This window comes from Elephas maximus, chromosome 9 (assembly GCF_024166365.1).
Source record: "Elephas maximus indicus isolate mEleMax1 chromosome 9, mEleMax1 primary haplotype, whole genome shotgun sequence".
Taxonomy (NCBI): Eukaryota; Metazoa; Chordata; class Mammalia; order Proboscidea; family Elephantidae; genus Elephas; species Elephas maximus.
This window is the reverse complement of record NC_064827.1, coordinates 96283065-96310239: the sequence shown is the minus strand read 5'-3', so window position 1 is coordinate 96310239 and position 27175 is coordinate 96283065. Positions and strand designations below refer to the sequence as shown.

Below are 27175 nucleotides of genomic sequence, written 5' to 3'. Positions count from 1 at the left end.
AACCAAAATGGCAGGAGGTGGAAATGTCCTCCAAAAGTCTAAAGGAGCTGAATTTGAATCTTGTTTGGTAGCTCCTGGTTCAAGGCGATGCTGCCTCCAAACACCAGGAAGCCTGCAAAACAGCTGTCTGCCCAGGCCAACCACTTCAGGTGGTGCCTCTCCATGTGAAAGCAAGGGGGATTCTCATAAATGTTGAACTCCACCCCTTAGGGATTGGAGCTAAAACCTTCCACTTTTAGTCAGCCCGAGTCACCACTAAAATTCTCGCTAAGGGTACTTTAGGATTTGTTTCTAAGACCATCCCTCAGGAACAAGTGTCTGTGAACTGAGGTCTTTGTTCTCAAAGTAACTTTAACCACCTTCTTGTGTCTGGTCAGGACACCTGCTCAACCTGATCACAGTAAAAGATGTGCAGGACCTCCTGTGTGGTCCAAAAGGTTAACGTGCTCGGCTACTACCCAAAAGGTTGGAGGTTCAAGTCTGCCCAGAGGTGCCTTGGAAGAAAGGCCTGGCGATCTACTTTTGAAAAATCAGGTATTGAAAACCCTATGGCGCACAGATCTACTCTATGACACACATGAAGTCACTGTGAGCCAAGATTCAATCAACTCGTTAAAGATGTGCAGCTCACTAACCATCAGCGTGAAAACCCTTTCAGCTTCCTGACCCTGCCATAAAATCTGAAATCACATTTCATTAACACTGATTGACTCTTTGAAGGCAAAACAAAAGGGGTTACGGATACCTGATGGAAGTTTAAGAACAAGGTTTAATAGATGATTTCTTCAAGTAGTCCAGAAACAAAGCCTTGTTTATCTGGGAAAGACCAACAGGCCTCTGGGGGTGGTATTTGTCCTCAGTAGTACCAGGCTTCTCTGCGTTTGGTACATGTAATAAAACTTGACCTAATGAGTGTTTAAGAAGTATTTACGCCAAAATCTTCTGGAGCAAAAAAAGCATCCAACTGACATTCTTCAAGTGGGAAGCTAACCTAAGGGAAGTTCTGCTTGATGCCTGGCGTTCGGTCCCGAGATCTCCCTCCATCCTGGTGGTTTTTCCTACTGGTGTCTCACTCCCTGTCGCTCTGGCTGTTGGCCCCTGTGAGGCGGAAGAGCACTTGCTCTGCCTGACTTTTCCTTCCTGGAGCCCTTAAGATCACAATGCCTGTAGCATTCTACCTTTGACTCTTAGCCCCTACTGCTAACTCCTTCATTCTCTTGCTATTTCACAAGATTAAAAAAATCTCCCTAGCCCAGTTCCTGTTTTCTACCACATGACACAAGCTATGACCAGGGGACCAAGCACGGCTGTTTCTTTCAGAAAAGGTTGTGAAGTTGAGATTTGCCAATGGCCAACTGCTATGTAAATCTACAGAGACACGCTGGGCCATTAAAAACCATTTGGGCACTAGTTTGGACTCTACCTACTCAGAGTTCCAAAATTTACTCTTAAGTTCTCAAAACCCAAACACCTCACAAGTACCTTCATGAGCATGTGGGTGTGTATTTTGCTGAGCTCGTCAAATAAAAGCATGACATTTACGAGTCTGTCTTCTCCCAAAGTAAACATTAATTCTGAATGTTCTTTCTTACTCACAACGTGGCTTTAATGAGGCGGCTGCCTGCCTGAAAGCAGAGAGATAAGGGAAGCATGCAGTAGACTATCCTAACAGGGGAGTGGGTAATTTTTTTTTTTTACTGCTTTCAGTCCACGGTAGCCACACACATCCCAGAAAATAGAAAGACAATTTGTGACTGATTTAAGGAGTTTTCCAGAGGTTCTAAGATGCCAAAACCTCAAGCCAATTAATTTGCATGAAATGGAGGTGCAAAGAGCCTTGAGGTAGAGATGTCTTCAACTCTCCCTTCCTGTTTTTTTGTTGGAATCGGCCATGCTACGCCACCACTGTCTGTCTGTTGTACTGTGGTGGCTTGCACGTTGCTGTGGCACAGGACTGCGCAGCGATTTGTTCTGTTGTACACAGGATCATTACGAGTATGTTAGGTGACTTGACAGCACCTAACAACAGCCGTGCCATGCAAACTGAAGTCTGGACTGTCTCAAGTTGGAAGCCTTGGGCTCCAAGTCTGCCCATGCCCCTCGGGAGATAGGGAGTTTGGGTAAATCACTTTTTTTCTCTGATGCTTTGTTCTCCTTTGTGTAGATTCAAGATTCTAACTTCCATCCTGTCCAGGCCTGTGTGAGATCAAACGGGACAACTTTCGTGAGAACACTTGGGCTCGTTTTCCCCTGGACGAATGGCAGCCCTGTGGGAACTCTTTCTCTGCAGGCCAAATACCTAAGGTCCCAGCTGAGAATGTCCTTTCCCTGGGGAGAGTTAAACATTCTCAAGTCCAGCTCCCCTGCCAATTCCTAGCCGGGACCCGCATGGTTCTGTCCCCAGCTGCCAAAAGCGCAAAGAAAATGAAAACAATGGTCACTGCAGTTTGCAATAGAAGTCTTTCTACCATTATGACAGGACTGCTGTTAAAATGCTCTAATACACGAGAGGTTTTCTGATGTGCTCAGGGATGCCAAACGGGGGCGGGGGGGGGAATCCATTTCTATTGTCTATCTGAAGGGAAGTTTCAACCAAAACGCAAATATAACACTCCCTGAGAAAAAAGGGTTGTTTGCTAGATGCTGCTTCTACTGCTGAGGCTCAGATGAGAAGTGAGGGGCAGCAGGACCCAAAGCTCTCGCTGAAAACCACTCAGCAGGCTGCCCAGAAGCTGGGTAGTTCCAAAAGATAAGGGCATCCAAGAATACTGAATACCTTTTTTTTTTTTTTAATACCAACTTCTTTATAATTGCTTACTTAATGCTAGGTGAGGAATCTCAGAACAAATTCCCTTACAAATACGAACAATATGAATCGGCAAATACCCTAAGTTGGCCATTCACTTCTGTGCTACACAGCTTCATTGCCAGTAGGTCCAGGATAAGGCATGCGTGAAGGAGCCAAATTGACACCTGAGCGTATGGCTGATGCTGCTCACATAGGGTCCCAGTAGGAAAACATAAGTGTTCACAGAGCCAGTCCAGAGCACCGCCTTCTGGCTGTGGGAGATCAACCTCCCCCCCACTCTCAGCTGTGTCCCAGGATTTCAGGGCTGGGTGAGATGGCTTGAAACTGAGTTTCTGGATAGCCCATAGCTGCGTGAGTCCAACCACTTACAGATGTTTGGGGTTGCGACTAGATTCTCAGCTCCTCCAGGAAAAGGCTGGACCTCTCTCAGCTCACTGTCCATGAAGCCACCTTAAGAAACAGAGGTTCAAAAAAGAGGCGTGTATCTGTAAAAATGTAAAGATACTCCTGATCTGCCCATCCTAGGAAGATCTTGATGGTTTCTACAACCTGGGTTTCTTTCTGCTGTCTTGGTAGTTCTAAGTCAGTCAGTCTTCCAGTCCTTACCACTCTGCTCCTGGATGAGAACTAAATATTCCCTGTTTCTGTGTGATTTCTGTCTTTGATTTTTTTTTCTGATTCTGCAAGAGCATACTTTGGGTAAAAAATACGGCAAAAGTAAGAGCTAAGTTTAAGCAATTACTTTTAAAGTTATAACTGAAACATCACCACCACCAAGACTTCTGAGCAGTTCAAGCCATGCTTGAGGTTTCCATCAAAGATATAAAAATCTCATCTGTGAAAACCTTGGCAGTGAAAGGAGATGCCCATTGATTTTTCTAAGTTAGGTTGACTTACACATTCATCTCTCTTTTTTTTTTTTTTTAATCCAATTCAACATCCAATGTTTAGGATTTCTCTAAAGAGAAAAGGCAACACACACTTGAGCTATATCAGGCAACAAACAGAAATTTTAACTCCTTGGGGCAGGCACTTCCTCCCTTGAGATGTTAACATAGTAAACGTGTCATACTGGTGTCAAAATGATTTTTCTCTTCTACTCCAAAGCTCTATAACCTTTTAAAAAGCTTTAATAAGAATACGTAGAAATTGAGGTAAGAATACTTGAAAAATGAAAAGAATTTGTATTTCTATGCTGACCCTCCCCCCAATTGAGCAAACATTCTAAGTAATTACACCAGAGTCCCAGGGTGGTACAAACGGTTTATGCACTTGGCTGATAAAGAGTGTCTTCACATTTTTACAGATCCGTGCCTCTTTTTTGAACCTCTACTTCTTAAGGAGGTAACTTGGAAGAAAGGTCTGGTGATCTACTGTCGAAAAATGACCCACTGAAAACCCTTTGGAGCACAGTCCTACTCTGACACACATGGGGTAGCCATAAGTTGGAACAGACTTGTGGGTAACTGGTTTTGGTTTACTATACGCCAAGCACCATGCTGGGCACCAGAGGGAAAAAGAATGCTCTGGGGCAAGAGGTGTGGAGAAGGTATGAGATAAGGCAGACTCCCACATGTGCCACATGAGGCATGGAATTGGAGCTCTCAGCAGAGAACAGTGATGCCACCATCCAGGTCCTGCAGATACTGCTCTGCAATGCATCACCACCTTCCCCTCTTCAAAGCCACCCAGTATCAGGCGTTCTAACATTCAAAGCCTGGTCCACTGCATCAGTTCATAAGTCTATCTCTGTACGTCTTATCTGGGCTAACCACTGCCCCTCCCCACCTACGTGCCACGGTTTCCCTGTGTGGTATAGATACACTCAAGTACCTTTTTCAGACCTGCTTTTCCTTTGGCTTTCTAAGTCTCTGGAACCATATAGGAACCTGGGTTGTGAAGATCTGAGGTAATCATGCAGAGGTGACTAACATATAAAAGAAGCCAGCACAGTGCTCCCAACAGAGCAGATCCTAATTCTATTTCCACCCCCAACCATCCTGCCCCAAGATGCACCTTTGAGATCACTTATCTGTGTATTTACTGTGATTTTTAATCTTTCCGCTGGCTTTAACAGACTTGGTAGCAACACTCCTAACACACTTGAGGTGCTGCTTCCAAATGATAAGCACTGCCGAACTCTTAACTTCCTCAAGACCTACAGGGCCAATCATCTCTTCCAGTCCATCATGGAATCTGGACCTCGATGGTGCTTCCCAATCCCCACTGCCCTCCTACCCACCCAATGCATCCTTATGTCAGGTTTTTGAGTTCTAGGAATTTAGAACTTAAGCTCCTCTTTATACTGAATCTTCACACACCCAAAAAACAGCAGCTAAAAGGGCCTGATGCTTTCAAAGGCTTTTGGTATGTTACACTGGAAATGTGTCCTCGACCCGAAAAGATGGAAATGGTATCCCACGGGCCGACTGTAAAGCAGAGCTGGTCCAACAGAACCTTCTGTGATGATGGAAATGTTCTGTGTCTGTGTGCTGTCAAATACAGCCTTTGGCCATATGTTGCTACTGAACACTTGAAATATAGTTAGTGTGACTGATGAGCTGAATTCCTGATTTTCTTTACTTTTAATGAAGTTAAATGAATTTCAACAGCAACAAATGGCAAGTGGTAACCATACTGGACAGCATAACACTAAAGCATCAAGGTTTTAAGTGACATGAAAACATTTTGGAAGACAGTATTTTTACAAATGAAAAAGCTACTCAATAAATATTTGGTAGCAACTTCCGTCACTGATAACGTCTATCTCTTATCCCTTCCAGCTGTTCTCCAGTGAAAGTAAAACAGCAACAATAAAAAACCCACATTGCTTTAACACCAATCTCCCTTGAATAAAACCCATCGTATTTAATACATAGGGACTGCAGGGCCAAAGATAAAAAAAAAAGAAAAAAAAAAAACTAAAGCCACCAAAACAAAGAATTAGAAAAATAAGCATACTAGAAGTTATTTACGTTTAATGCTTAAAAGTCTGAATGCAACGAACAATCTACCATTATAGAAGTACTGGTGGTCAATACAATGCATTAGAACTATGTACAACGCACAGTTTAGTATCAAAATCTTTCTACACTGTAGAGTTTTACGAAACTGTTAATGACATCAAACACTAAGCACTTAAGACACCATTTTTTTTTTCTGCTACCACATTAGGAACGTCAATGGACAGTCCATTTCAACTTGCAGCATCCATCCGTTGCTAGTAAGAAATTAAGTAATTTTCTACTTGTACAATAAAGTTTATCTACACGGTTCTTTTGATTTTGATCCATAGCAGCAAAGGCACTGTACATCAGCAGATCCACAGACTTAAAAGGTTTTTAAAGCATTCAAACAAAAAATAATAATAAAAAAGGGAGTCACATGTCATAGTTTAACAGCAACAACAACAACGTAAAAGATAACACGATGTTTCTGGCACAACGGCACCGTCTGTGTCCATATCAGGGACATCCAACTAAGACACGGAAAGAACCGGAGGTAAAGAAAGCAAGTTCTCATCCCAGGTGAGAGTCCATTCTTCCTGTTTTCCAGAGGGAGGTCCTTGCAAATCCTCCTCTGCTCTCCTTGTTTTGTAAAAGACTTGGCTTGCACAGTGGTAGGAATCGTCCCCCTTATCTGTGCAGTTCCCAAAGAACATGCCAAAAAAACAGCTCCTAATTTCTTAGAACGACAAAAACTGCCCAAAGGTACACGTCTCCCTTGGCAAAGAAACATGGCAAAAATATCCAGGAGGGATTAAGTTGTCTCTTTGAGGCCAATTAATTTGTTCATCTGTCTATAATACAATAAAAAAAGAAATTAAAAACATATTACAAAGACACTTGTCGATAAGGGAATTAAAAAAAAGAAAAAAAATCCAATTATTTTTCGAGAATATTATTAAAGCTATAGATATATGGTTAAACTTGTCCAAAGAGATGCAGATGAATATGACTTGAGCTGTCATGTTCTAATTATTCAGCCAAGTTCCCAAACTTCTTTAAAATAAGTAAAAAACAAAAAACGTAAAAACAAAAAACCTAAAAACTTAACATCGCAGCAACATATTGCTTCATGTGTAATTATACATTTCACATCTCTATACAGCCATTAGTCTACATTTAGTGACATTTTTTTTAATCAATTATTTTAAACCTTCCTTTCACCTCCTTTGCCAAAAAAAGGGGGGAGGAGGGATATCAAATATGACACGTCTTCATTATCAATGCAGGAGCAGACAGCTTTATTTAGTCAGTCATTGTTAGAAAGCCTTCTTTAAACAAAATAAATATATTACAGATATAATACATAATTAAAGATTCCGTTCACTGTTAAGTATGCCTATCCCATGTTCTTCCAAGTAGACAGCTGAAGGTTTGGTATCACAGGTTCTTAATGAGTATTCACAATTCAATAGCGAACAGGAAGTGAGGTTAGGGAAGGGGATTAAACTCCACAACCGCAATGAGTACTTGGAATCCTTGGTTTTAGATGCAGGGGTAGGGGGGAGGATGACAGAGCAAAGTGCTACAAGGAGGAGTCCAGTTCACATGAAGATTTGTCCTTAATAAATAACTTCATAGACCGTGGCCTTCTTATCCCCAGAGCCGGTGACAATGTATTTGTCATCCACAGAGATGTCACAGCTAAGCACCGATGAGGATTCTTTGGACTAAGAGAAAAACACATGAAGAAAAATGTTAAATACGGAAAGAAAAACCCATGAGCACCGAGGGGCAGGACTGGAAGACTGGGAGCAAAAACACACAACACACTCAACTGGCCAAATATGAGCTCCAAATGGGGAAAGGTAGTAGCAGTGTGTCCCTGAAATGGCAGGGCTGGGTCCACTCGCAAGTGCGTCTCACCGTATAGTCTGGGTCACCAGACAGGACTGTGCTAAACCTGGAGCCTCCTGCCCTGGGACATGGGGTAGGTGAAAAAGTCAGTGCTAAGAGCCCTTTTACTGGTCAAGTAAGGCCCTTTTTCAAATTCTTTTCTCCAGACAGTTAAGAGCAGGGTGTTTTTAGTATTAAAAACCCTTGACCTTGAATTCAGGTCGAGCTGTGAAACTCCCAACACACCACTTGGCCTCTCTGAGCCTCAGTTTCCTTTTAAAAGTAAACAGGTAGAGACATTTACCTGCCTTCCACCTCAGAGGGTTGCTGCAGAATTTAAGTGAGGTAATATATGAGAAAAGGCATTATACACTGTTATTTTGAGATACGGAATACAAAAAATTATTCCTAGTAAAAAGCCCAATTTCCCTGTGTAAAAACAGAATTCAAACTTGCAAGGGGAAAGGTCTCAGTAGTTTAAAAAAATGCACCACACTTAGACTTTTGGATACCATGTTCATGTACAATAAATATGACAGTTCAATGTTAACTTTGAACCGAACCACGCTCATAAAACAGAAATCACAGTTCACCACTCTTTATCAAATAATTATTTTAGAGAGCGAATCCAAGACTATTCCTACAACAGTAAAGAAGAAAGCAGTTAGTACTAGAACAATACTTAACTGACCTTTTTTAAAAAAAGGAATAAACACAGATATGAGTTAAAAAAAAAAAGAAATCACATGATTTTAACCAGGACTCTGAATAATACTTAAAAAAAAAGTATGACATGTACCACTGTTTCTCAGACTTTTTTGATTGTAACCAATATGAAGAAACACATTTTACTTTATAACCCCATATACGTAATACTTTGAACTACTATGAAAGATGCATACCAATGCTTATTCTACTTTTTTAAAAAATGCTGGGTAGGACAGTCTGAAAGGTTGTGAACCACAACAGGAAAAACAGCACACTCAACTCAAGCTTCGTGATAGCAGGAATCACCTATTTTTGTCCCAGTGATCATCATACATGATGTCTTCACTCAATATATAGTTTTTGTCTACAATTTGGTCCTTCTACAAATAATTTCACAAACTATACCAAATTCCATTAAGGTAGAAAGAACACAATTTGTAAAATTAATCAAAAATTTACTGATTTTTTCCAGCTACCACTCTTCTTTGAAGAAAGTGTTCAAAAAATACTACTAAGAATATTTAAACAACTTGTTTTCAAGTTGAAAACATAAAAATTAAAAAAAACACACAAAAAAACAAAAACCAATCAGAACACAGAAGACACAAATCCATAGTCTAGTGAGTGATAACGGACCCCAGGATGAGGAGCTGGTGAACACAGCAACGGACACAGCCCAGGCTTAGGGTCAGAAAGAATTGGAGGTGAACCCCAGCTCTGTGACTTGGTGGCCATGACACTTAACCTCTCGCAGGCCCAGTTTTCTTCTCTGCACGACGTGAATAACACCAGTTCTGACATTCCAGGTCCCAGGTGTGCATTACTCACATAAGAAGACACACAGAGAGCTTGGCGAAACAACTGACCCACAGTGAGGAGGCAATACCAGGCAGCTGAACGCGCAAATGTTACCTGGAATATACTGGCCCCATAAGGTGTTCTCCAGGCGTTCAGAAGGTTGTCCTTTCCAGTGCTTACAAACCATTTCCCTACAGGAAGAAGGTTTCGAATTAGGTCTGTCTGTGTTACTCTGTCAGACACCCAAAACTGGCTTTACAGGGCATCAAAATACTGACAGAAGATGCATTTGTAACAGAGCTTTCTTTCACTTCAAAATAAAAGCCGACCCTCTTAGATGTAATAAGTCATTTACACTTAAACGACAGTGACAAAGTGGATACGTGCCAGAAAATTACACAGCATTAGGGAGAAGGCACGTGTAAGGAAATGATGCTATTCACAAGAAGGACAAGTGAATGAACTAAAGCACCTGACTTGGAAAGTCTCTTAACGGAGAGGGTAGAAAAGAGGAACAACTCTGGTTGACAGAAAACGGACAGGAGGCGCTTGCTTACCACAGTGGGCAAACTTGAGTGACAGCACACAGCTCTCATGAAGATGTAACTGGTATTTGTCGGGCTTAGTGACATGCAGCACTTCCACGTTACTGTTCTCCATCCCCACCGCGAGCCACTCTCCGGTTGGACAGTAGCCAAGAGAGAAGATCTAGAATTAAATCAGGTAATAGTGATGCTGGCTACAGAGAACACAGTCGCTTTAGCCAGAGGCCAATGGTTCTTCTGGGGATACTATTTAAATTATGAAAGAAATCAAGACAATGTGAATTTTAGAGGAAGAAACTAAAGCCCAAAAGTAACAAGACACATCTCCACAAAATAATTTACTCATCGACTGTGTAAAATCCAAATACACGCATAGAGTAACGGTCTTTGAAATAAAAACCTTCTAAAAGCTTGTAATAAATGACATTTCTATCCATTAAGAAAATATAAGATAAAATACATTTTATACTTAATAAAATATACTAATATAAATATATCAATATCCTTAAATAACACAAAATTCAGACAGAAAATCACAGATTTTTTCATAGTTATCTAGTATGACTTCAATACACGTGGCCTTTTAGTACATCATATATGCTACAAAATCCGTCTTCTAGAATGTCACAGGTGTGTGGACCAAACCTGGGAAGTGAAGTCATGCTGCTGCAGCTGCCGCCCCTCACGCAGGTCCCAGGATCTGACCGTGTTGTCCAAACCGCCCGTCCAGAGCTTGGTGCCATCGTTAGAAATGTCAATACAGCTGGCTCCGTCTGTGTGGCCCTGGAATTGCCTGCAAGTGCCAAAATGGGGGGAAAGTCCTTGAAAAGCGAGTTTTCAGTTGAACTCAATTCAGACTTCCCCGGTGACCAATTTCATCACAGACTGTATTTGCAGACCATTTTGGTTTTTGATGAGAGAGATCCTGAATTAGAGTTTAACTGAGATGCTGAATTTCCTATGCTTTTCTTTCTTTTTGAATAGTTGGGTAGTTCTTCAAATTACTCTGACACTGAAAACCTGACTGATATCACGGATGGAAAAACAGCTCCAACCGAAATAAACCAAAAAAAAAACACACGCCTACAAGCACATGAGCTAACCAAAGATACATTCGGAGGCCTATTCTCACTGTGCTATGGAAGGAAAGAGAGTTTAAGAAAGGTCAGGAGTATCTTCCCCTGCACGGAGCTAGGGGTGGGCCCGGGGAGCTGCGGAACAAATTACGCCAGCAAGCAGCACCACCACCGTGGGCAGCTGTGCACGGCAGAAAGACCAGGCTCTCAAGTGCAGGCACATGAAATGAAACTCAGTGATACAGCCGCCCCAGGAATCGCTCCTGGGAAAATGTGCAAAAGACACTGGGGGAGCTGAAGGGATTACAGGCAGCTCCTCATGACAGCCATTCCAAAAGGGAGAAGAAAAGGAGGGATTATTTTGGTCTTGGAATCTATATATACACATATATAAAGAGAGAGAAAGTTCAGTCCTACAATGTATCTCACAGACAGATAGTACAGGTCTCTTCTCTTTATACGCTCACCTTGACTTGACGTTAGATTTGACTACAATCTTCTCACACCGTCCTTACCTGATCACACCTCTTGCTTCCTGCTGTCTTATGTGTCGACCTCTGGAGACTCCTTACAGGGATTTACCTACCACTATTGATCCTATTCAATCTCATTTCTAAACAGACATCATAGTTAGGTTTATATATCCTTAATGGTGGGGTGAAAGGTAATCTAGACCATTTTCAGAATGAGGAACACCCAACACGGTCCCTGGGCCCATGGCAGGTGCTCAGTAAGTATTTGTTGAATGAACGAACACGCTGATACCCACGGCACCTGGCGCAGTGCTGTGCTCTAAGTATCATCTCAGCAAGGAAATATCAACAATGATGGTGGCAGCAAGCAGAGACACGGTGCATTTCAGGCACCTCAGAAGAAAAGGCTGGTGATCTACTTCCAAAAAATCACCCACTGAAAACCCTATGGAGCACAGCTGAGGTCGCTGTGACTTGGAATCAACTCAATGGCCACTGGTTTTAAACAAGCCCAAGAGATCACTGGAACCTGACATACGTTAATAGTGCCAAACTGATCTCACTTTTTTTTAACCACATTGAAGGTGCTTAGAATAATGTCTGGGGGAGAAAAAAAAAAAAAACCCTCGTTTTATAAAGTTTGAATAGTTCAGGAAACAAGATTTTACATTTATAATGTGTTTGGACCTGCTCTTAACAACTAACAATCAGACAATTATATTTCCTCTCTTAGACAAGCACACACACAGCACCGTGGCACACTGTGGTAAAATCTGCTCCGCCTCACAACCTGGGAACAGATCCTGCAGACCCACCTCACCAGCGTCTGGTTGTGCAGGTCCCACACTGCAATGTTGCCGTCGCTGCAGCACGAGAAGCAGACCTTGGAGTCAGGGCTGATGGCCAGGGCGTAGCAGGCAGGAGCCGAGGACGTCAACTCCGCCTTGATCCGTGGAGTTGGAGCCGCCAGGTCCCAAATGGATAGAGTGCTGGCTTCCCCTCCAACAATTAGGGTGCGTCCATCAGGGAGCAATCTGCAGGAACGGATGTAGTTATCCCTGTTCTGTGAAGACAAAAACCATCAAGAGATTACTCATGAGGAAAGGAAAACAGCATTAATGTGAGGGCAGAAATCCATAAAAGTATTGTGTTCCCTCCTGGTTTTAATGAGCCATTTATGCTTATGACAATGATAAAGTGGATTAATACTGGAAAATTACATGAAATTAGGGAAGTACTTAACCTTGATCTTCGGAATTTAATACTTCGATATTTAATCTTAATTAGCATCAAAATGCAAAGATCTAGACCCACCCCCTACAACACATACCAAATTAAAAGCTTTGTTTAGTCATCAATTGCCGGAGGCATCTGCATACACAAGACACACACGTACACTAAGGCAGGCACTCCCACAATCCTGGAGCCTCAACACTGGGAGCGCTGGCGTGCTTGACTCTGCTGTGGCAAGTTACGCTACTGCTGCCAAGAAGGTGTCAGGAGGTTGAAGACCTCTGGAGTCTGTTCCTTCTGCGTGGCATTGCCTGACCTGACTAAAAAGGCACTGTGGGTTTGATTAAATCAGCGTCAAATGGAGGTAAGAGTTAATCAAGGAGTGTTAAGTGACAGGGGGGGAAAAAAATTCCTCCCAGCAATATTCCACTGCTGGTATAAGAAAACCAAACTGAAATTTCCTAAATAACTCAAGGATAAATATTAACAAAATGTCTAAGAGAATATCGAGTGTTCCTCACGTGAAGTATTAAGTTACTCTTCATGTGGAATAGATTATGGTGCTTAAGTACACTCTCATAGACACCATTACGTGGGCTCTTAGTTTTCTTAAACTCCTGTGTCAGATTTAGTCTAGGAAACAGAGACCTTGGGTGGTATAAACAGCTAATTGTTAATCAAAAAGGCTGGAGTTTCAAATCCACCCAGAGGTGCCGCTCAAGAAAGCCTGGAGATCTACTTCTTAAAAATCAGCCCTTGCAAATCTCACGGAGCCCAGTTCTTCTCTGACACACATGGGGCTGCCACGAGTTAGAACTTACTCCGCCGCAACCGGTTTAGTCTAGGAAGACAAGTGGCTTCCTTTTCCCATTCACGGGGCAAGTGAACGAAAATTGTTTTGGAACACACTGCACATGAAGAAGGGGGTCACTCTGTCTGAAGGATCCGAAAGAAGACAGTCTTCCTCCTTGGTCCTTTATTTCTCTAAGTGAAAAACCACAAACCACCAAGACCAACTACCAACTTGTGACCAGCCCTGTGGTATTGCTCTTACATACTGTTCTCTCACTGACACCTCCCCTTCCTTCCTCCTACCTGTCTCTCTTCCCCTTTTCTGAAGGAAGGAATGAGTTTATGTATTTTTGTTTACTCACCAGGCAGTCGAGCTGAGAGACAGGGCTCTTGTTGCCAGGGTGGCTGATGTCCCAGACCTTGACACAGCCCTTCCCACCCGTGTACACGTGCCGCGTGGGGTTGCTGATGGTCACGGCACACACCACCTCCCCATGGTTCAGCGTGTTGATCTGGCGAGCGTGCCGGGGGATTCCAGGTCCAATGAGGGCGTCGGGGGGGAAGGGGACAGGCTGCATCTGACCATCTGCACTAACATGGAAGGAATAGGCTCTAAGGCAGCAGAAAGGGGGAAAAAAAGAGGAAAAGGGAATGTAAAGAAGCTACTCGACTATTCATTGTAATGTGATGAAAAATAACACACTGTCAGTTCCACTTAAGACCTGCAATCAAGCACAGGGGAAGAAACACAATTTTCACACAGAGAGAGAGGCTCACTCTCCCAGCTACTGTGTGACATTGGTAGTTACTTAACCTCTCTGAACCTTGGCTCTAATCTCTAAAATGGGAAGAACGCTACCAACACCTCACAGAGCTCTGGAGAGAAATAAGATAAGCAGTAACAAGTATGGGACCTACTACTGCTTTGGAGGTTCTCTACAGACTTGCATCGCCTTCTCTCTGGAGTGATTCAGGGGCCTGCGATGAGATTCTGCTTATAGAGCAAATCACTCCAATCAACTGACTTCCTAAAAATAAGCCAAAATTATGAAGCTTTAAGGACTCCAGAGTCTGTAGGCCTAAATGTTAAAATGCCAGGCAGGCAAAAATAGAGTTTTATCTTTTTTTTTTTTTAAACACCTTGATTTGCCTTGACAATCACAAATCCTAGTAATTCCAAATGGAATTAGAAAGCTAAGAGAAAACGTACTACGTGGCTGCCCCAAAGGCCCACCTGTGAATACCTATCAGCGGCTCCATCTCCAACTCATTTCCAGGGAAAGCCCCTCAGGTTGTGAAATCATTTGGTTCTAAAGAGCAACTTAAGGCAGAGCTTCACCCTCACAGAACTCATCTCTATTTTTAGGATATTGAAGTCAGGCGGGACCACAAGGGAGGCTCCAGTGACGCCTGCCAGGTTCCTGGAGGCAGGAGATATCAGCGGTGGGTGGGAGGGAGCTGGGGCTGTCTTGGAAATTATGGGCCTGCTTTGGAAATTATGTCATTCTACTGTGGCAGGAAGCTTTGGAATGTGCTCTGTTTATGGGGAGAAGTTTATGAAAGGCATACCAAGAGAAAGCGTTTGTGGGGGTATAAAGGAGACGCTCGGACCACACTGCAGGGAAGTTTTAGAACCAAATTAAAACAATTCATGGTTCCCTAATGCAAAAATCGACAGGCTAGTCACATTCATCAAAATTCAACCCATTACTGAGAGGCTATTATCAGTCACCTGATGTTCCCAGAAAGGATGAAGCCTGCGTGTGGTTGTGGACGGCAGGAGAGCCAGACTGGTGGGATTTTACTTTCTCTAGATTAAGGAGAAAGGCTCAGAACTAGGTTGTAGAAAACAAAGTCGTATATCAGTTACTGAGGGGGACAGAGGTTGGAAGTTGAGAAACGCTGGGTGCATTTCTTTGCTAAAATCAATGGGACTGGGAGACCCATGGGGTGTGTGACATGGGAGAGGGGGTCACTGAGAAGGACTCTCAGGCTTCGAACCCAAGGAATGAGGCAGACAGTACTGCATTAGAGAAGGTGAGAGGGAGTCTAAGTGAAGGTACACACACGGGGATGTAAAGGGTTTGGTGTTCTTGAATTTGCGGGCAGATGGCAATCCAAATGGCAAGGGGAAGTAGAGCACCGTGATCTAGGAGAGAGGTCAGGTTAGAAAAACCAAGCTGTGGTCATCCACAAAGAAGTCATAGTTAAGCTAACAAAGAACAACAACAACAAAAAACCATCCTGGAGCAGATCAGGCAGTAAGAAGTAGACCAGAAGCAGAATCAAAGAAAATGCTTACATTTAAAGGCTCTTTAGCAAGAACAGTCAGAGAAATAAATAATTGGGGCGGCGGGGGCGGAGCAAGTGGAAAGTGGGAGAAGACGGTCCAACCCATGACGAGTTATTAAGAGATTCATCCATTCAACACATAATTTCTTGAGTACCCCAGTGTGCCCGGCACTGTGCTAAGCCCTGAGGATTCAAGAGCAAGAAAGAAACCCACACAGCCTCTGTTCTCCCAAAGTTACACTCAGCGGGGGGTAGAGGGTAGGCACTCGGCAGAGCGAAAGGTTCATCAGTGGCATATTTGTACAACTAAATATAAAAATGTTGTGCCGTCAGTGCTATGGACAGTGGAAGTTCTACTACTCTGGGAACTTGGTGCTGCTCAAGAAAGAAAGGGAAAATGACAATAGAGCAGCAATATAAAAATGGGTAAGAAAAAAAAAGGGGCCATTAATTACCTAGGAAAAAGACAGGAAAACGGTATGAGGAGTATGACAAATACGAAGGTCAGGGCGAGAGAGCACGTTTATCATCCACTTATTCAGCCAGTATTTATTAGATGCCTAAAATGTGCTAAATGCTAGGAATTAGAGTGAACAAGACAGACCAAGTCCCTGCCTTCCCAGATCTTATACTCTAGACAGGAAAACATGGTACATAACAGATAAATGAGTAACCTCAGACAGCGGGAAGACACACACACAGAAATAATGGTCTCAGACCAAAGAGTCAAGAGGAGGCACGTGAGAGCAGAGGCCTGAATGAAGGATACAGGCCTTGCACATATCAAGGGGAGAATGTGCCAGGTGGTGGGAATAGGACATGCAAAGGCCCTGAGGCAGAACTAAGACAGAGGGCCAGGGTGCATTTGGTGGAGAGTGACAGGATATGGGGGCCTCACAGGCCATGATAAGAGATGTGAGTATTATTCTGAGTAGAACAGGAAGCCACTGGAGACTTATGCAACGCAGTGAAATGACTCAACGTTTTCAAGTGATCATTTTGCTTGTTGGGTGAAGAATGAATTTTAAGCAGCAAAATGGAAGAAGGAAAACGAATAGGTGGTGATTGCAGTAATCTGGGGGAGAAGCTGGTGGCTGGGGCCAGGGAAATAGTGAGAAAGTTGGGAATGGCTCTGCAATTCAAAAGGTCACTCAGGCTGGGTGGAGGCAGAGGAGGTAGGGAGATGGAATACCTGGACTTTGGAGGGGATACAGTTAGGGGTAAGGCAAGGTCTTCTCTCTGAGCTTGTAAACAGGTAAGTGAGGTCGAGAAATGCATTAGAGATGAGGTGGTCCAAGAACTGAGATGATGTGACTGGAGGATTGTCCTTGTGGATATCAAAGTTACCCAGGGTGATGACAGGCTCTGAGTGGAGTAAGAAAGACCCTAGAGGCCACGTGTCCAAGTTTTTAATAAACTGAGGGAATGTCCCAACAAGGTGAGGAGGAAGAGATTCAAATGGCACCAGCCTGAAAGGTGTAGGATTTTCAGAAAAGGGTGGAGGAGTTAAGATCTGGAAGAGATGGACTAGGGGCGGCCACAGCCTTTATCAAGCCTACCACTGGCCCTGAGGATTGTGAAATGTGAATTAAATAAAGTTGCCACTTAGAGGGCTGTGGGTGAAGGGTGATCTCAGGAGAGCACCAGGTTTCAGTTTGGCTAAGGGAGGGAAGGCGGTAATATTCTTAGAAAAAGGCTGAGATCCTGAGGGATGATGACTGAGAGAAAGGATAATTGATTTAGCAATTAAGAGGTCACGAAGACTAAATCTTAAAGGAAGGGAAAGGAAGGTTATTCCAAGTTTAGATGGTGGTGTACATTTTTAATGATAATTTATTTGAAAAGGCATCCTTCTCTCCCCTCTAGAATCGCTAAACGGTTTTTAAAGAGCCTTGAGAATTTAAATAGCTAAGAAACCAGACAAACAATTTCTTTCAGGTTTTCAAGATGACATTCTTCACTCAACAAAAACCACTGTGAGCACCTACTATGTTCCTGGAGCTTCCTTAAAAAAGGTCAAGAATTTCAAGAGCCTACTTGCAGTAAGGACACAATGTGGCCCTCTGTCTGCTGTAAGTATACATGAAACATTCTCAAGATTGGAAAGAAAAAAGCTTTAATACATATTATTGGATTTCAACAAGCTCTTTGATGTATAACTAGCAAAGAGTACTGGAATGTATAATGCAAGCCAACATTTCTAGAAATCACAGAAACCTCAGGCTCGAAGGACTATTCTCTTACTAGCCAGTTAAATGCATCAATACATGTTAAGTACCTACTACGTACTCTGAAGCAAATATTATTCTGTTGTTGTGTGCAGTCTAGTCGATTCTGACTCATAGCGATCCTACAGGACAGACAAAACTGCCCCATAAGGTTTCCAAGCAGTGGCTGATGGATTCGAACTGCCAACCTTTTGGTTAAGCAGACTGAACTCTTAACCATACAAAACCAAGTAAGGCACTGGCCTTGCCCACACGTGGCTTCTAATCCACTAAGTATGGTAAGAAAGCACAGAAGTGACTACAATAACAGATGGAAGATGAAAGGTGTAAGGTTCTGCCATGTTCAAAAATGAAAGACAAAACTTATATTTCACAAGACATGGTATTAGAGATGAGTTGTAAAGAACTAAAGGGCTTTACCATGGAGTAACAGAGATGGAAAAAGCATTCCAGGTGGCAAGAATAGCAAAGGACAAGGGTTATGAAGGGGTAAGGTGAAATGACCTGGGAAATACCTGGGCTGGTTTTAACCTAGGGATTCATTTATTCAACAGGAATTCTACACTAAGGTTTGGAGGAGCCTGGGCAGGGCAGTCTCAAAGAGAGCCAGCAGGATATAATGCTATACAGGGAGGGTCTAAAACACCAGCCTGGGATTTCACAGACAGAACTCACTGGGGGATTTTTGGAGGGAAAGATTGGTGTGACATTGGAATAAGGCCATTAGCGGAAAAAAAAATAAACAACTAGATAGCAAAAAACAGGATGAATTGGAGGAATAAGAGACAGTTATTCTAATAATCTAGGTAAGAGGTAATGGGGGAACTCAAACAGGCAAGGGGAAGGATGACAAGCTAGAAGTAACAGTGAATATAAGACTCTGTAGAGGAGTTAACTAATAAGATATGAGGAGGGAGCCAGTAATAACAGAGTTTCAGAGCTCAGGAAACAACAGGTACTAGCAGTTACAAAAATGGGACAACTGGGAGGAAGACCTAGTCTGGGGAAATACTTTCTGAAAATAATGAGTTTAAGAAGTAAATGGAGCCCTGGTGGCGCAACGGTTAAGAGCTTGGATGCTAACCAAAAGGTTGGCAGTCTGAATCCACCAGCCACTCCTTGGAAACCTTATGGGGCAGTTCCACTCTGCTGCACACGGTCACTATGAGTCGGAATTGACTTGACGGTAACAGATTTAAGTGAAAATAACACATGTGGAAGATGCCTTGCTAAGGCGCCCACAAAGAACTGTACACAGAGGGCTGGAGGGAGAGGGTGTGGGGTGCACTCTCCCCATCACACACACACACACACACACACAGTGTGTACACACATAGCATGTGAAGTCATGAAATGCTAACAACAGCTCTTCAAGGGACATGGAGCAGAGAAAATAAGACAGCTATGGAAAATGTTTAAATTTGGTTTTGGATATGTTAAACTTATTTTCTAACAGAACTAGACTTCAAACAATTCAGGCACTTTCGAGTCACTCTCCTTTTAAGACGCGTGCACCTGAGTCATTATTTTATTTGGTTTTCAATGAAAATCCAGCATATTTAAAGACCGTTGGTCCTTGGCCTTCCCACCTCTTCATTCACTCTCTCTGAGAGGCCCAGCTCTGTATGTCATGCTCATCTCTTCACTCTTTACAACACCTTCTCCAAGTTTTCAATGTCTCACTAGATGGGACTAGACCTTGAATTCACAATTTAAGGTCTGGCTATTGTAATTTATGAGGTATAACAGAAAATTAGATTCCAAGTATAATATAAGCCCACTAGTAATTTAGTCAGTCAGCAAATACTCCGGTGTGTTTACCACGTGTCAGGGCACTGTTCCCATTTTGAAAACCTTGATTTATTTAAAAAAAAAAAAAAAAACAACAACCCAAATACCACAGAGAAAGATTGCTAAACTGTGAGCAACCTGCCACCCATAAACCTGAAATCTTTGTTTTCGCTTTCACATGCCATATCCCATAATACAATTACCAGTACTGTGGCTTTAATGGAATAGTTTCATACTATTCCTGTAAGTCTCATATAAGTAGCAGGTGAGGGAAAAAGTCCGTTTTCAGCTTACACTGAAATTAAACTATGTTGTCACTCCAATTGCGTATTGAGTGGAACCTTGCTAATTCTTGCTAATTCACCTGAATAGATAAGAGGACTCAGGGCGGATTTATCAAATAAATGCTATTTTATTCATTAGTTTGGTACACACATTTAATTATAATTTTTGATAGTATCTAACAATTCATTTTGTAAAAATTATTAGGACAGAGATGCACAGCCATTTTTAAGTCTTTCTGGAGGAAAGTGGATGTGTCGGGGGGGGGTGGGGTTGGGGAGGTGGCCTTAGTTGATGTATTTTTATATTTTGAACAAGACAGTGTTTTGTAGTACAAGAAAAAATGTCACAATTCTGAACCTTATGATCTCGAGAGCCATATAATATGTATAATCATTTCTGCTCTAAAAGCTATATTAAAAGCAGATTACCTCCATATATGTAAATAAATGAGCAATTATATTCATATCTTGCTGCCCTGTTACAAAAAGACATGCCAATGACAAAAAACCTGGAATCCAATTTACTCAATCCAATCTTCTTGGGTCATTTCTGCCCCCTAGAACATGTTGTGTAAGTAGCTGAGAAACTGATAATACTCGGGAGGGAAACTGAAAGGAAGTGATGCTGGAATTTACTGAATGGCCACCATGTACTAAAGAAACAAGCCGCTTCACATATATCATCATCTTACTTCATCCTCAAGCCCTCCTCATCAGGAGGCACCATCTCTGAAGCTCACAAAGTTAAGAAACTATGTACAAAGTCCACTTTCTGGCTGTCAATCAGGAGAGTCAAAATTTAAGCTTAGATCGGTCAAACCCACATTCTGTCAACCACATCAATCTCTTTTTGGGATTCCTTGTGAAGTGTTATTTGCCAGCTGCATTAGGTGTGACTCCATCATTTCCATGAGCAAAATTTCCCAATAATCTTTCAACCTATCGACCCCTCCCTCCCTAAAGGATTTCAAATTTCATAATGCCAAGAGTGAAGATGGGGAAGGAAAGGGAGTCCAACTCAAAGACTCAGGAGGACCACCCGAATCACACCAGCCATGATACCTCAGTAATCGAACTGGCCCAAACCTCCAAACCAAGAGTATCATCACTTCATTAAATACACCTGATATACTTTTGGAGTCCCTGGGTGGTACAAAGTGTTAATGCACTCAGCTGTTAACTGAAGGGTTGCTGGTTCGAGTCCATCCAGAGACACCTCAAAGACAGGCCCAGTGATCTACTTCTGAAAAATCAGCCAGTGAATACCCTATGGAGTGCAGTTCAACTCTGACACACATGGGGATGCCATGAGTCAGAGTCAACGACAGCTATCTTTTTTTTTATTCTTTTTTAAACATACTTTCATTTTTCTCTCAGGATGGCCACTGAGGCAAGAAGCACCATGCCTCTTCTGCCTGGTGGCTGTACTATATCTCTGGGTACAGCTGCTGGTTAAACGAGTAAGCGGTAATTATGTAGTAGTACCTGAAAGAGACGGCACCTCTTCCCTAAGGAACCCCTCTGTCTCCCCCTACACAGCTCATATGGAACTCAGAGGTGTTCGAATTATTTGGTTAATCCTCTGACCTTATTATTTAGTCACTGCTTGAAACAGGTCAAACTTTCACCCTCAAATACCTGAGAGTCCTTGGTCAACAAGACTTGTCAGTCAACAACTATTTGCAGAACACGCACGGGTACACAGAATTTTACGGTAACTGATATTTATACCTTCAACTCTCAAGGAACCCAAGGTCTAATTTGCCCTGTCTCCCTTATTAATCAATCAAATATTTACTGAGCAACGTGGCTATGGAGCCAGCATTGTGTGTGATGTAACACAGAAGTTTACGGTAAAGTCCGTGGAGAACTAAGCCACAGAAGGAAGAACCAAGAATCTGATGCATCAGATCAAAGTGAAGAAAGGGTCCAGATGAGGTCTAGTCAACATGGGGTGGGGGTGGGGGGGCAACATGGAGAGAAAGAGGGTACAAAGGAAACAACAGGGTGACAACAAGGTATCTGAGCATGTAGCTGTGAATAAACACGCAGTGGGGGTCAGAGAAGGGTGAGATTGGAACACATTTATTCAGAGAACAAATAGACACCGTGAGTACCAACCATGAGCCAAGTACTATTCTAGACACTGGAGCCACTTCTGTGAACTGAACAGCAACAACTTCTACTCTGCTGTCACGCAACTGTTACTCAAGTGGGGATAAGGAAGTAGAAAGAACGAGAGGCAGGAAGGGGATGGGAAGCTGTTTCAGATAGCGCTGTTAGGGTAGAACAGTGATAAGATGACATCATAGTAGCAACCTGAAGTGAAACAATAAGACACTGAAAAAGTGATGGGAGGAGAGGGACCAAAAAGGGCAAATGTCCTGAGTTAGGCAAGGAAACCATTTAGAAGAAGTGGGGCTTGAGCTGCTACTGGAGGTCAAATGTGGATAGCAGAGGGCAGGTGAGAAAGCACTGCAGATAGGAAGGCAGCATGCACATGCCAAGTACAGTGACACACAAGATGGGAAGCAAAGAGTGATGAGAATAAATACACAAAAGCCAAACCAAACCATTGCCTTAGAGTTGATTCAGACTCATGGCAACCCCATGTGTTACAGAGTGGAACTGCTCTGGAGAGTATTCCTGACTGTCATCTTTATGGAAGCAGATGACACACATGTGACTAAAACAGACAAGGAGGGTCTGCATGGATGCTTCCCAAAAGAGAGGAGAGGGGAAGCAAGCTGGGATTTTAAAGGAAGGGCGAGCATTACTGTTTACTTAAGTCTTTGGGGAGCCCTGGTGATGCAGTGGTTAAGACTCTGGCTACTAACCAAAAGGTTGGCAGTTTGAAGCCACCAGCCACTCCTTGGAAGCCCTATGCGGCAGTTCTAACTCTGTCCTAAAGGGACACTGTGAGTTGGAATCAACTTGATGGCAACAGGTTTGGTTTTGGTTTGGTAAGTCTTTATATCTGGGAAAAGAGAACTGGGCAGTAATAAAAAAGCGGACTGGACTAAAATGAAGAATGTGGGAAATTAGAATTCGAAGAAGAGGCTGGAACAATTGATGCGTTGTGTTCTGCCTTTCATAACTCAAGAGGGTGTGAACACAGACACTCCAAATGCCCGGCTCACAGTATAAGAAGCCAAATGAGTAAGCAAGCCACTTTTTCTAGAAATAGAACCCAGTATAACACCACTCTTCTTTCTCTTTCACATTTGAAGTCTGGTGTCTCTTCCTACATGCTCCAATTTTGAGCATCCAGAGGTTTGCACATAAAACCAGACTTTTTGGACAGGAAGAGCTGCCCTGAAATCAGTAATAGATGTAGACAAGACCTGACTTACACAGGTGCTGCCGCAATCAGGAGCTCAAGTTTTTAAATTGGAAATACAAAACCCCTCTCTGCTGCCTCTTTTCCTGTGCTATGGGAAAATTATAAAGTCTTTGCAAGGATAAAAAATGCAAGCCACAGAAACTCTCAACAATTACCCCATGCCTGTGAAAGGCTGCTACCTGTGCAGGACCAGCCAGGGACCAGGGTGTGTCACACAATGTACAAAGCTGCAAAGGTACTCACGGTTTTCCTCCTGGAATGCCTGTCAGGTTTGGAGGTATTGCTGGCACACGCATGTGATGGTGTGGGTCAAATCCAACCTAGAATTTCCCACAAGCAGAACAACAAAAACAAATTTGGTTATGTTAACTTGTTTTATTCTATTCAATGTCTTTTCTAAAACCTGGGAGATTAGGTTCTCTAAAAGTATGATCTTTGAGATATTTCAGTTAAGTATTTATTAATGAAACATGATGTTTAGGATTTAATGTAACATAATTGAGGGTGGGAGATACATGGAAAAAAACTGTATTAATAATTACTGAAGCTCATGATGGGAACCAAAACAAAAAAAAACTTAATCCGTTGGCATCAAGTGGATTCCAACTCATGGCTACCCCATGTGTGACAGAGTAGAACTGCTCTATAGGGTTTTCTTGGCTGTACTCTTTACGGAAGCAGATCACCAGGCCGTTCTTTCATGATGCCTCTGGGTGGGTTCAAACCACCAACCTTCCAGTTAGTAGTTAAGTGCAAATCATTTTCACCACCCGGGGACCTCATGGGATTCATTATAGTTATTATACTATTTGTTCTACTTTTGTAGGTTTAAAATTAAGAAAAAAAAAGAAGGAATATGATATAAATAAGAAACTACTTGGCTTACAACAGAATCTCCTCATCTTATGAAAGAACGTAGATCTCACGGTATAACTACGTGTAGCTGGATTTACAAATACACACTACTTCCTCCGTAAATACCTCAAATTCTATAAAATGTATTCCAAAAAGTATGTATGACAACCCCCTCCTCTGAGATATTTTTCTTTTTTAAAAGCCCACACACATACCACTGGTGATCGCCCATACGCGGCGGCAGCAGCCGCGGCAGCCGCAGCAGCGCTCATCTGCGGGGAGATATTGTGTAGCCCAGCATAGGCGGCCCCAGGACTGGTCAGCTCTCCATTCATCCCAGCATGGGGCACAATCCCAAAGGGGGTTGGGTATGGACATGGTACTGCCATGGGGGTCCTCAGGCTAGAGGCTACAGGCAAAGATGGAAGGAGGAAAGAGAAAAAAACAAGAACACAGGAAACACTTGAGTAAGACAGCTTTAAAAAAAAAAAAAAAAAAATCAAACCCATTGCCATCAAGTTGATTCTGATTCATAGCAACCCTATAGGACAGGGTAGAATTGCCCCATAGGTTTTCCAAGGGTGCAATCTTTGTGGCAGCAGACTGTCACATCTTTCTCCCAAGGAGTGGCCGGTGGGTTCAAACCACCAGCCTTTTGGTTAATAGCTCTAACTCTTTAACCACTGTGCTACCAGGGCTCCATGACATCTTTAAGTATATTTAGAAAAAAACATAATCCGTGGTTCAAAGAGGCTTAATTTAATATTCTCAAAAGTCACTCAAGTCTTTATGGGATTTATTCATTCGCCTTATTTTACTGAACACTTACCATGTGCCAGACAGGGCTGGTGCTAGGTGCTTGGCTCAGGTTAAATAACAGTCTAGCTAGCAGCCATTCAATGCAAAGGTCACTAGTACTTTTAATGTACTCTATTCTTTTAATGGCTTTAAATTCTTCTCAGACAGAAGCCTAAATATACAGAAAACATATTTTCTTACTAACCCAAGGGGTCAACTCCTGGTGGTTTTCCGGGTACAGGTCTCAGTCCGGGAGTGGAATTACTGCCAGGGGTCGGTGCATCAGTTCGTGGAGTAGGGGTGTTGGATTTTGAAACAGGAGTCGTAGATTTTTCATTCTAATAACAGAGGTAATTGAATGTACCAGCAATTAGAACTTTTTTGGGGGGGCGGGGGGTGCATTGTGAGATAGGTGAATGTTTACAGAGCAATTAGTTTCTCATTACACAATTAATACACAAATTGTTCTGTGACAATGGTTGCCAACCCCAGCACGTATCAGCACTTTCCCCTTCTACAGCTCGGGTTACCTGCTTCCATTTGTCCAGTCTTCCTGTCCCTTCCTGCCTTCTCATCTTTGCTTTTGAGCTAGCGTGCCCATTCAGTCTCATATACATGATTGAACTACGAAGCACGTTCCTCATGTGTGTTATTGTTTGCCCTATAGACCTGTCTAATCTTTGGCTGAAGGGTGAACCTTGGAATAGAACGTGGTTTTAACAATGATGTTAAACATTTAAAAAACAGTAAAGAAGAAGAAAAGGGAAAAAGGAAACAAAGAGAAATTAGCTCAGGCCTTTAATTAATTTGAAAAAGCTTACCCACTGCCGTTGAGTCGATTCTGACTCACAACAACCCTATGGGACTAAGTAGAACTGCCCACAGAGTTTCCAAGGAGCGCCTGGTGGATTTGAACTGTCGACCTTTTGGTTAGCAGCCGTAGCACTTAACCACTATGCTGCTGGAATTTCCTTAAAAAAGCTTACTAACAAAAAGAATTCCTTGTAACTGCAGAATCAATGTTCGGGAGGATATAAATCGAAGCTGAGCAGGCAATGAAAATGTAGAGTACGTCATTTCTAGAAAACTGGTCTGAGTCAGGTGAAGGCTGACAATCATGACCGCCTGACTGTGAGCGACCACTGGCTGGGGGCTTTGGGTTCAGATTGAGTGGTTTGAGTGGAGCTCCAGGTGGGTATGTTCATGTCACCAGAGGTTTCCTGGTTAGCAGATCTCACTGGAAAAGATCCAACCTCAATAGAGACTCGACCCAGAGGAGTTTCCATTAAAAGAAGGCCATAAGGCCAATAGAAAACAACAGGGGGAAAAAAAACACTCAACCCAGCCCTCTGCCAATCACATCATCCCCCTAATTTGCAGACAAACTGAGGAATTTTCTTTCCTTTCAGCTGGAAATTCCAACGTTATTTGAAAACTGAACTTGCCTTTTTTTTTTCAGTGCTAAGGAAATAACTAGCAAGGAAAAAAAGACACACCACACAAAAATGCAATTAACTACACAGCTACAGAAGGGGGTATGGAAAGATTACCCTGACTCGCGAGCAGTACATTTTTGCATTTGTGATTTGTGGTGTGATTCAAGGTAGGCTTTCGTAAATGACAGATTACATTTTAGATAGGAAGGGAAAATTATTGCAGTCATATATAGCTTAGTAATTCACACAAAGCTAGCAACAAAATCACATCCAAGCCAACCACTGAATTTACCACAAACCACAGGCAACACAACCATCTCTGTAACCCCAGTGTGTATTTTTTCATCTTCAGCAAAACATGTTTCACTTGATTTCCCTCTATCTTTCCTCCATCCATGCAAAAAGACTCATAAAACACGCATCCATCACCAAGTTAGTAATCCATGCTGATCCGAAAATAACTTTTGTAATTAAACTTGGATACCTAACACATAACATATTCTTGGAAATAAAGGTCCTACAGAAAAATGTGAGAAACAGAAAACAAAACAAAACAAAAATCAAATCAAACCCAACCATCGTGAACCAGGTAACACTGAAAAAGACGGCGCAGAACTGCTTACAAGGCTAAGTTCTTTGGATTTGGAGGAAGGAGTGCTGCTGGAAGATGCAATGGAAGCTGGACTAATCGGGGCATCTTTCTTGAGTAGGCGTGTCTTGTCCAGGCCATTCTCTCTCGGGGAATGTGCTGGGCTCCCCCGAGGGGAAGACGGGTCCTACAAAGGAGCATCATGGGTATTAATGAGCACAGTGCATTCACAAGGCTGGAGTACCTGGGCGTGGACGTTACTAGCTGAAAGCATTTAATAGCTT

General features: G+C 42.7%; 1 protein-coding gene across 8 annotated transcripts in view; it reads right to left on the bottom strand.

Annotated features, from left to right (window-relative positions):
- Nucleotides 1-5770: 5770 nt before the first annotated feature.
- Nucleotides 5771-27175, bottom strand: part of LOC126083414 (transducin-like enhancer protein 4) — a 164564-nt gene continuing 143159 nt past the window's right edge. For all 8 annotated transcript variants that reach the window (XM_049897172.1, XM_049897173.1, XM_049897176.1 and 5 more), the window contains 10 exons: nucleotides 26926-27078; nucleotides 25072-25204; nucleotides 24284-24477; nucleotides 23457-23533; nucleotides 13638-13887; nucleotides 12066-12313; nucleotides 10347-10494; nucleotides 9714-9864; nucleotides 9271-9347; nucleotides 5771-7484 (listed from right to left, as the gene is read on the bottom strand). In XM_049897172.1, the coding sequence (XP_049753129.1) occupies nucleotides 7377-7484; nucleotides 9271-9347; nucleotides 9714-9864; nucleotides 10347-10494; nucleotides 12066-12313; nucleotides 13638-13887; nucleotides 23457-23533; nucleotides 24284-24477; nucleotides 25072-25204; nucleotides 26926-27078 (1539 nt within the window). In that variant the 3' untranslated portion in view covers nucleotides 5771-7376. The remainder of the gene's footprint in view (nucleotides 7485-9270; nucleotides 9348-9713; nucleotides 9865-10346; nucleotides 10495-12065; nucleotides 12314-13637; nucleotides 13888-23456; nucleotides 23534-24283; nucleotides 24478-25071; nucleotides 25205-26925; nucleotides 27079-27175) is intronic.